The sequence below is a fragment of the Oryx dammah genome, unplaced genomic scaffold (genome assembly GCF_014754425.2).
Source record: "Oryx dammah isolate SB20612 unplaced genomic scaffold, SCBI_Odam_1.1 HiC_scaffold_29, whole genome shotgun sequence".
NCBI lineage: Eukaryota > Metazoa > Chordata > Mammalia > Artiodactyla > Bovidae > Oryx > Oryx dammah.
The window spans coordinates 16,015,292-16,024,811 of NW_024070213.1; the positions used below are offsets into that span (position 1 = coordinate 16,015,292).

General features: G+C 52.6%; 2 protein-coding genes across 3 annotated transcripts in view; one reads left to right on the plus strand and one right to left on the minus strand.

The window, feature by feature from the left end:
* The window catches only part of TAPBPL (TAP binding protein like), a 9,000-nt gene extending 7,369 nt beyond the window's left edge, over positions 1 to 1,631 (plus strand). The window contains exon 7 of the mRNA XM_040234964.1: positions 1,549 to 1,631. Coding sequence (XP_040090898.1) covers positions 1,549 to 1,583 — 35 coding nt within the window. The 3' untranslated portion in view covers positions 1,584 to 1,631. The remainder of the gene's footprint in view (positions 1 to 1,548) is intronic.
* Positions 369 to 7,372, minus strand: VAMP1 (vesicle associated membrane protein 1). Of its 2 annotated transcripts, none has more exons than XM_040234966.1 (5): positions 7,177 to 7,372; positions 4,030 to 4,156; positions 3,686 to 3,844; positions 2,897 to 2,948; positions 369 to 2,495 (listed from the first exon to the last, which is right to left on the minus strand). In XM_040234966.1, coding segments are annotated over exons 1-5 (357 nt in total). In that variant the 5' UTR covers positions 7,179 to 7,372; the 3' UTR covers positions 369 to 2,478. The 2 variants fall into 2 exon arrangements, with proteins under 2 accessions (XP_040090900.1, XP_040090899.1); XM_040234965.1 differs by having other exon boundaries at positions 369 to 952; positions 7,177 to 7,348.
* Between the last annotated feature and the right edge of the window lie 2,148 nt (positions 7,373 to 9,520).

Consider the following 9,520-nt stretch of genomic DNA (forward strand, 5'->3'; position numbering starts at 1 on the left):
GAGGGGTGTGGGGAGCAGAGGGGTGTGGGGAGCAGAGGGGTGTGGGGAGCAGAGCGCCTGGCCCAGGACCCAGGGGAGGTGGCGGCAGCTGTCTGAGAAGACCTGCAGGTTCTGTCAGTGAGATGCCACTCAGCTTCCTGCCACGGGTTCCTGTCACTCACACCTGGAAGAGCCGCCAGGTGGCATCAGGCATGAAGGCTGAGAGCGGAGACCACTTCCCCTACCAACACCCAGACCTTTCATCTCGAGAGGGCGATGGCACGTGTCAGCCCCCCTTCCGGCCCAAAGCACCGTGGGAAGGGAACCAAAGAGAAACGCCACCCTCCGCCCTGCCGAGGTCACTCCAGCCCAAACAACAGCTGAGTCGCTTTAGTGGTAGGAAGCTGTATTTTTTGGCCTTTGTTCAGAATACAGGAAATTGGTGAATACATGCCTTTGGTGGAAGTACATCTGTTATTATTCTGTACATGGAGGAGAGTGTGGTTAGGAAAAAAGACAGAGGTGATGACAGACACACAGTGGAGACCCCGCACCGTCTCACAGCAAACAGGAAGGGCTGTGGGTCCTCGGCTCCACGTGGCCGCCGAGCCCCGGGCTCAGGTGCATATGTGCTTATGCACGTGGGTGTGGGGTGCAGGGGGGGCGAACAGCAAAGACACAGAAGAGGGGACTGGCGGGGTGAGAAAGAGAGTGGAAGGGCTGCGTCCCCAGAAGCACAGAGCAGACTCCCTCTGGGACAGACGGGGCAGAACCCAGAAGTGATCTCCTGTGACGGGGTGGCCCAGGAGGGCGGGTTTGCTCCAGGCTTGGGACACATCGAGGCCAGTGGTGGTTCTTCTCTGGCGGTGACCCCCTGCGTTAGGCAAGGGGAGCCCAGGGGAGAGTGGAGGCCTTCGAGGGGGGCCGTGAGGAGGGCACACTGACTGCCTTCGTCCAGCTCTTCCGTCCCACCCTGGGGCAGGATGAGGGGAAGGGAGGGTCGGGGCGGAGGGAGAGGCAGGGGGGTTGTACGTCGTGAAATGCTACTGCATGGAGGGCCAGCCAGCCCAGCCTGGCCCCCTGCCGCCTCCCGCTGGCGGACGGCTGACGGGAGGCATGAGGGGACCAGGTGGGGCAGAGGGCCCAGTCTGGCCCACTCGGTGCCCTTTCCTGAGGCCCAGCCTCAGCCCCTGAGACAGGCCGAGCAACCCTGTCCTCGGGTCCCACTGTCTGTGCCACAAACCACACAGAGAAGTGGGGAGCGGAGGAGGCAGCGTGGGGTCCAGGAGGACGGGGTGCTCTGGGATGGGAACAAACTGCGACAAGAACAGAGGCCACTCCGGGTGAGGAGGCCCCGAGGCGGCACAGGACCCACAAGCAGGCCTGTCTGTTGACATCCACCTCAACCCCAGGGCTGGGTCGCTGCGGGCACTGGGGTCCCTCAGCACTCAGAGCACAGCCGGGCCCCCCTTGTCTTTAGCAAGTTCACTGGGGGAGTATTGAGGGGTAAGGACTCCCCAAGGGTCCAGGGCTCCTCACCTCCAGCCCCTCATCCTCCTCCATCAACAGGAAGGAGCAACAGGAACCTCAGAACGAGAGGGTGAGAAGTGACTTCCTCCAAGCTTGTTATTTTCGGGTTAGACCCTGGACACGCTGTGTCTCTATAACCCACAGGCATCCTCTCTTTATCTACGCCAGTAAAATTCAGTGAGAGTCTCAAACTCTGGCTAAATATGAAATTATTTGACGCCCTCATGAGCAACACAGAATGGTGTAGAGAACACAGACGAGCGCCCCATCCAGATATGAGCTGGCGGGACCGCTTCTAGGACGGGAACGGGAGTCCTGGCATTTTTTCACTATGAATATGTGTCCTCCAGGTTGCTGGAGGACAAAATAAAAGGTGGTAAGATCCCTGAAGACAGAAAATCTTAAGACTAACGGATGGGACGTCCCTCTGAAAAACAGGCTTGACTTTCTTAAGGCATCCTGCACCAGGCCCAGGCTGGACTGCAGACCTGGTCCAGGCTCCCCTGCAAGGCCTGGCCCAAGAGAAGAACTCCAGGTGAGGGATATTCTCCCAGCTGTCCCCAGCCTCCTCCTGCCAGCGGCCTGGCCTGGCTTTTCCTGGCAACACCAGGAGCACAAGCCTCTTCTCCTCCCCCTAGTCCTGGCCCCTTCTTGGGCAGGTCACCTCAGCTCCGCCCCTTCCTAGGCCCTCCGCCTCCAACCCTTTGGGGGAATTTGAGAGAGCTTGAGAGGGGAGGAAGGAGATGCCCGCTGTTGTTTACCAGGCAGTTACCTCAAGACTGCACCATGAGCAGCATTTCCGGTGTCGCGGGACCGAGTGCAAATGAAAGCAACAAAGGAGGAGGAGTGGGTGATGGCGAAGCGGGGCTGGGACGGAGGAAGACGGATGGGGGAGTGCCGGGAGAGACGGAGGGAGAGAGGGACATGAGTCCAGACGGCCGGGGGGAACAGGGATGGGGTGGCACGTTCTCAAGCAAAAAAGTAGACTGGACACAGGAATCGGGAGGTCCCAGATGGCAAAGAGAGAGACAAGAGACAACAAGAGGGTACATGACATCAGGTTACTAGACACCAGGGGTGGCCGCAGGTGTCCCATCCCCACGGGCACCCACCACCCATGACACAAGAGCACAGCACCCCCCCTCAGAACAGAAGGGACCACCGTCCCCCACAGTCCTGCAGAGGGAAGGCTGGTCCATCCAGGAAGCCCCTTCTGCCCTCCCGCACCCAAAGATGACTCTCCCCGCCGCCCTGGCAGCAATCTGATCTCCGTACCTCAGTCAGAGCAGCCCCACTCCCCAGGCAGGCAGGCAGGCAGGCAGGGCTGGGAGGAGACTCCGGGACCTTCCCACCTCTTCACCCCACCAGCAACCTCAGCGATACTTACTTACGATAACTACCACGATGATGGCGCAGATGGCTCCCAGCATGATCATCATCTGGGGGAATATGGACAAAGAGTGAGCCCTTGGGTTTGGAGAAGGAGGGAAGGAGCCCCGGGCTGGGGACTGGAGAGCAGCACCACCCCAGTCCTGGGGAACAGTGGAAGAAGCCACACGGCCCCCGGAATAGCTGGAAGCCTTCCAACCCCTGCCCCCCGCCCCGCTGTGTACCACCCCACTCCCCCATCACACAGTAACCCCTCCACCACAGCTGGAGCTTCTCGAAAGCGTCAGAGCATCTGCGACCTTCTCCTTTTCCCCTCCTCCTGTAGCCTGGAGGCTTTCAAAGGAACAACAGAGGAGAAGCAAATTTTGAACCTTTAGTCATCTGGTTCATTGTTCATCATAAAGTGTTCAGCTCATTCCCCAAGAGCTACAGGTGTTTACATATGCATCTACCCCAGCCATTGTGTCGACATTGGTGTGTCTTCGGAAAGGACAGGTAAGAATTTTTGTAGAGGTCCTCTGGGAAAAAGCAGCTTTACTAACCCCTCCAAACTCCCAAGGTCTCCAGGGCCCCCAGTGAGTGGTTCTGAGTGCTCTAGCGTACCCTGGTGGCTAGCTCGGGTAATGCAGCTTAAGAAGGCAGCTATCCAGATGTCCTCCCAAGAGAGGAGCCAGCAGAGGATGCGGAACCATTCCACATTCCACAGAGAATGTGGAACCTAAGGGTTTTCCTGCCTCCTGTGCATCGAGACCCTGGAAAATAACAGGGAGGGGACAGGAGCACTCACCTTGCAGTTTTTCCACCAGTACTTCCTCTTTAGCTTGGCAGCACTGCTCTCAAATTGAGATGCACCCGCCTGCAGGGCGTCGGCTCGGTCATCCAGCTCTGACAACTTCTGGTCCCTCTCCAGGACCTTGTCCACATTTACACGCATGATGTCCACAACCTGAGCAGGGCATGGGAACACAGAGCGGCTAAGCCCCCCCAGAGCTGGGGCCAGCACCCCAAGGCTGCCCTGCCTAACTCTACAGGGTGCCCTGCCTCCCAGAGCCATTAGCTGCCCCCTTCATAAAGAGAAGTCTCCAGACTCCCATGATTTGGAAACTCTCGGAGAAAAAGCTATCCACCTACCTCCTCCACTTGTGCCTGGGTCTGCTGTAGTCGTCTGTTACTGGTCATATTAGGAGGAGGGCCAGGGGGACCCCCACCTGGGGCAGCCCCTTCTGCCCCTTCAGTGGGTGGCTGAGCTGGAGCAGACCTTTGGAGAGAAGGGTACAGAGACAAGAAAGGCATCCCGTGCATTCTCGCCCCGCAGCATCAAGGTGGTGGCAATAATAAGGTTATACGCAAACAGCAGGGGTCTAGCTCCTTGGCAATGCCAAGTGGGGAGATACGATACAGAGACGCAAGGCAAAAAAACAAAAGATCTTGCAACTGATGGGGCCCAGCAACACCCTGGGTGGAGGGTGGCATCAAGAGCTCTCATCTGGGCTGTCCTCTGACCCAAACTCAAATGCATACTCTGGCACGATTGCTACAGGGACAAATGGGCCAGCCATACCCTAATTGTCATTTCTCTGCCTCCTAGAAGTCAACCTGGAAAACTCCAATCCAGGTTAGAATTATATGCAAAAAAACTAAACCTTCAGGACAAGCTTTGGAGAAGGAAATGGCAACCCACTCCAGTAGCCTTGCCTGGAAAATTCCATGGATAGAGGAGCCTGGTGGGCTACAGTCCATGGGGTCGCAAAGAGTCAGACATGACTGAGCGACTGAGCAAGCACTCAGGACAAGCGTACAGACTAACTGCTCTTTTTTTTTTTTTTGCAAAGGTTGAATATAAAAATAAAGGCCAAGCGGACAGACTCTGCTGAAGGGGAGTCAGTTACTGGTATGTTTCACATAGTGACTGTAGTGTGTCGTGGCCACTGTAGGACGACTTGGAGAATCACCAAAGGCCTCTGTAGTTGGAGTGAGTCAGAACTGTTTGCTTGCTTCATTTTTTTTGCAGAGAAGGTTGGGGGTTCACTTAGATAGAACTGGGGCCCAAACCAATTGTGTTAATTGTGAGACTGTTCCAAGAGCCTAGGCAGGAAACAAAAATACTGGACACAGTCCTCAATGTATAGGCATCAGGGACATTCTGTCCCTTCTTTTTCTAGATTTGGCATCAAGTCTAGGAGACTCTCCTAGTTCTTTATGTCCCAAAGAGAAATCTTGGTTTACACTGAATATACACAGAAACCATTCTCTTTTTCCCTTAGCCTTAGGGTGGGGGAATAATCTAGCATGAAAAGTGTTAGTCGCTCATTTGTGTCCAACTCTTTGCAACCCCATGGATTGTAGCCCTCCAGGCTTCTCTCTCCATGGGATTTCCCAGGCAAGAATACTGGAGTGGGTTGCCATTCCTTTCTCCAGGGGATCTTCCCAAATCAGGGATAGAACCCAGGTCTACTGCATTGCAGGCAGATTCTTTACCATCTGAGCCACCAAGGAAGCCCCATCAAGCATGGAGTCCTCCAAATAAATCCCCTCCATGTCTCCCAACACACAGAAGCTAAATTCATGTCCTAAAGAACTTTCAGACGTCTAACCTAAGGCGTGAGCTGTTCTCTGCCAAGGAAGAACTCATAGGTAGGAGAGAAATTGCTCAAATTTGATAGAGAAGAGAAATTACAAGAACTCCTCAAACAGAAGCAGAATCTCACAAAGCACACCTCATCAGAGCAGTCCAAGAGTAAACGTACTACGGATGAACCATCACAAAGTCACCAAAAAGGAAAAGCCTTGACTATTCACAATAGAACTAATACCCAGAAGTTCCTCCTCTCTAAGTAAATTTCAGTCTAAAGAGACAGAGAATAACCCCTCAGAAGGGCTATTCTAGCAGATGACACCTGACTCATCCCAGTTAAAAGAATTGTTTTCCCATTTCCCTTTAAGGCACAAAAGAGGCAAAGGAAAGATACGGAGCTCTGGAAGCCACTAGACTCCTCTGCTACTACTGAGCTAAGCAATCTAGTTCTCTGATGAAAGTGGGAAATTCAATGAGTAGGAAGCAGCCGGTGTTTGGTCTTGGAAGCGGTCCAGGCTGGTGGCACCAATGACAAGATTAAGGTCAAAGACCTCGTGACACCCTTCTAGTCACCATGCTTTCCTCACCTCCTTCCTTCATCCCACATGGATGCTATTGGGAACCAGTCAGCGGAGAAGGCTCCCCCTGCCCAAAATGAAAACACAGAGCATCCTAGGGCTTAGCCAAAACACATAAACTACCATATACAGTTAAAACTGTAGAAGTCAAATACAAATAGTTAACAAAGCTTTGGAAGGGACCATTTCACTTACTACTTGTTGGGAGTTGGGAACATGCAGGAGTAACATATCCAAGGCTACTTATAAGCCTTATGTAACATAAGTACATCTTTCCCTTTTGTTGTCACCAAGAAAAGCAACATGAATACGTCTTGGACCAGGCCAGGACTCTGGGCAAGAACGGGAAGTTCTTCCACTTGTCTAGCTATAGTTCTCCCTTAGGATCTTGAGACAGGGATGACCATGACCGGATGACCAAATTGATTATTAGAGACTAAACCTAATGTGTTAAGGGAAGGTGGAGGTGCGGGAGTGTTCCTCAGCTCTATTTCTCTTCCAAATACTTGGCTAAGACTCACTGACAGGAAAACACCTCCTCTATGGGTGGCCTTGGGATGAATGGCTGCTCGGAATTGCATACCACTGTCCCTGGAGTCCTTGTGAGCTGCTCATCAGAGAACTGGCAGACAAGTTTCTGAAGATTTGCTCACTACCAAGAGGGGGCTGCTCATCGCGATCGGGTTGAGGGGTGTACACAAATGCAGACGCTGCAGAGCAACCCAAGCAGCTAACTGGCAGGTGCACCCATGACTGTCCTTCCAGAAGCCCCAAGTACCGCCTTGATAAGTGACAAGAAAGACCCTGGAGCCCCTCTCGGGTGTCTCCACGCCCCACCTTCGCCGGAGACCCGACCGAGGAGTCCCGCAGGCGAGAGGAGAGGGGGCAGTGAATGTGGGACCCCCGCGCCCCGGCCGCGCCCGTGCGGTGCCGGCTGCGGCTGGTGCAGGAATGGGGTGCTGCCTCCCTTCCCGAGGGGGTGGCCCGGCCCGGGGGCGGCGCGCGGCGGTGGTTCCCCGCGCCGCCGCAGCTGCTGCAATGCGCCATTTTCGGTCCCGCAGAGTCCGGCGCTGGGGTGAGAGTTGGCAACGAGGTGTCGCGCCCCCCACATCAGAGTCAACTCACATGTCACCGAGAGAAGAATGACAGGACCGTTTCCTCTCCGGAGTCTGCGGCTAGGCACCCGATCGGGAAACGCTGCGGTGAAGCCGCCCGCACCTCCGAGCTCCGCCTCTGGCTGCCCACCAGAGGTCTAACTGCGGTGGAACTTACTGCAGTTGCCGCGCCGGCCCCAGTCTTTATCAGTGCTGGCCACGCCCCCAGATCAAGCTGACAAACCTGCAGCCCAATCCATGCCCAGGACGGGCGCTAGTCCCCCGAAGCGAAGGCCGAACAGGCCTAGAGTGCCCGCCCCTTAAAATTGACCAATCACAGCTCTCTTCTCATTCTGACTCTGGAAAGGAGATGCACCGGGAGGATCTGACCAATACAACTCTGGCTTGCTTACCTGTTTAACTAAGCGAAGGGGTTGGGTGGAACTCGGCGCCAACCCTCTGGAAAGGCGGCTCCAGTAGTTTGAATTGGACCTTTTTTTGATGCCTCCCAGCCAATCGCTGAGCAGTTCCTCGCGTCCGGGCCCGCCCACGGCCCGTCTCCAGCCAATCACGCAGCTCCCCTCGACAGCGATGGGCGGGCCCTCGGCTCTCCCGGACCAGGATTCCTGAGCCCCGGGAGCAGCGGGTGTTCGGCGATCTAGGGAGGGCCCAGGTACCCGCACCTTGCCCATCTCCACCTCATCTGCCTGCCTTTGACAGACAGCTCTGAGGAGGCTGAATCCATCAAGGCAGAGCCGCAGGCTCCCGGGGCCAAAGTAAATATCAGAGCTCCTGTCATCCGATCTGCACAACCAACAAGCCCCTCATGCAACGTAAATTTGACTCCCCCTTCCCTCTCGACTCAGTTACCCAAACCAGAAACCTGGAAACTATCTTAGATTTCCTTCCCGTTCATTTCCACCTGTCCTCTAACAATTCACCAAGTTCTCCTTCTTAGTATTTCAAGTATTCTCTTCCCTCGTCTCCCTGTCCCACTTCAGATTATTATCTCTTACCTGGATTCCATCAGTTGTAAAACTTTATGTCCCGATGAGTAAAAAGGTAACAAATACACTGTGACATAATGCCTTCTTATCACTTCGATTTTTTATTTTGTATTTATTGAAAGTGTAGGTTTCTATAGGTATAGGTTTTTATCATACTTCATTACCATTGAAAAACATAAAAAGGAAAACAAAAAAGAGTAACACGGTAACAGTGTTCCTGAAATCTCACAGACAGCAAATTTTATGATTCATTTTTTTGACTCAGATGTGCATGGTTTCCATACAATGTAGTCCTCTGTGCATGCCATCAAGGGCTTTGGTGATGCAGCATTTCTTAAAGGAATGTTCCTTTTCTGTCTCTGGAATTTTCTTCCAAGCCTCAGATGCCTATTTGGCAAATTTTGATTCTTATGAGCCAGTATGACAAATACAGTATGACTGTTCTGGCTAATAGTTATAGTCAAACATCCCAATTTATATGTTCAAATTAAAAAAAAAGTGCCAAATGGCCTCTTAAAATTAATGAAATATAATATCTTCCTGTTTCATCTTGCCCCTCAGTTATAACTATCCTCTAAGAAACCACCAGGGTGATCTATCCAAATGTCACAACCCTACTTAAAAACTTTAAACCATTAGAAACATAATGCATTGATCATATGTGTTTATCCCATCCTCCTTCTGAAACTACGTCAAAATGAGAATTTGTAAATATTGAAAACAAATTATAAACCCTTAAAGACAAATAGAATGGAAGGAATTGGTCCTGACAGCATGAATGGCTAAATATGCCCACCAGATTCATATGAGGTTGCAAAAAAAAAAAAAAATACAGAGAGGTTCCAGTTTAGGCTTATTACAGATAAAGCTGCCATAACATTCATGTGCAGATTTGTGCCATGCATTGTGCCAAGTCACGTCAGTTGTATCCAACTCTGTGACCCTATGGACTGTAGCCCGACAGGCTCCTCTGTCCATGGGATTCTCCAAGCAAGAATACTGGAGTGGTTGCCATGCCCTCCTCCAGGGGATCTTCCCAACCCAGGGATCAAACCCGAGTTTCTAATGTCTCCTGCATTGGTAGGCAGGTTCTTTACCACTAGTGCTGCCAGGGAAGCCCATGTGCAGGTGTGCATGAACATAAATTTTCATTGCTCTGAGATAAATGCCCAAGAGTGCAATTGCTGGGTGGTAAAGTAAATACATGTTTAGTTTTGTAAGAAACTGCCAAACTTTTTCAGAATGACTGTACCATTTTAGAATCCCACCAGCAACATATGAAGAATACAGTTTTTCCACATCCTCATCAGCATTTTGGAGAAGTATTGGAGAAGGCAACCCACTCCAGTACTCTTGCCTGGAAAATCC

Excerpts from the sequence above, each read along its gene's own strand:
- VAMP1 (XM_040234965.1), bottom strand. Across the intron at positions 2,949-3,685 it reads ACTGGTGGAAAAACTGCAAG|ATGATGATCATGCTGGGAGC; the intron begins GTGAGTGCTCCT and ends ATATTCCCCCAG. Across the intron at positions 953-2,896 it reads CATCGTGGTAGTTATCGTAA|GGTGGGACGGAAGAGCTGGA; the intron begins GTAAGTATCGCT and ends ATCCTGCCCCAG.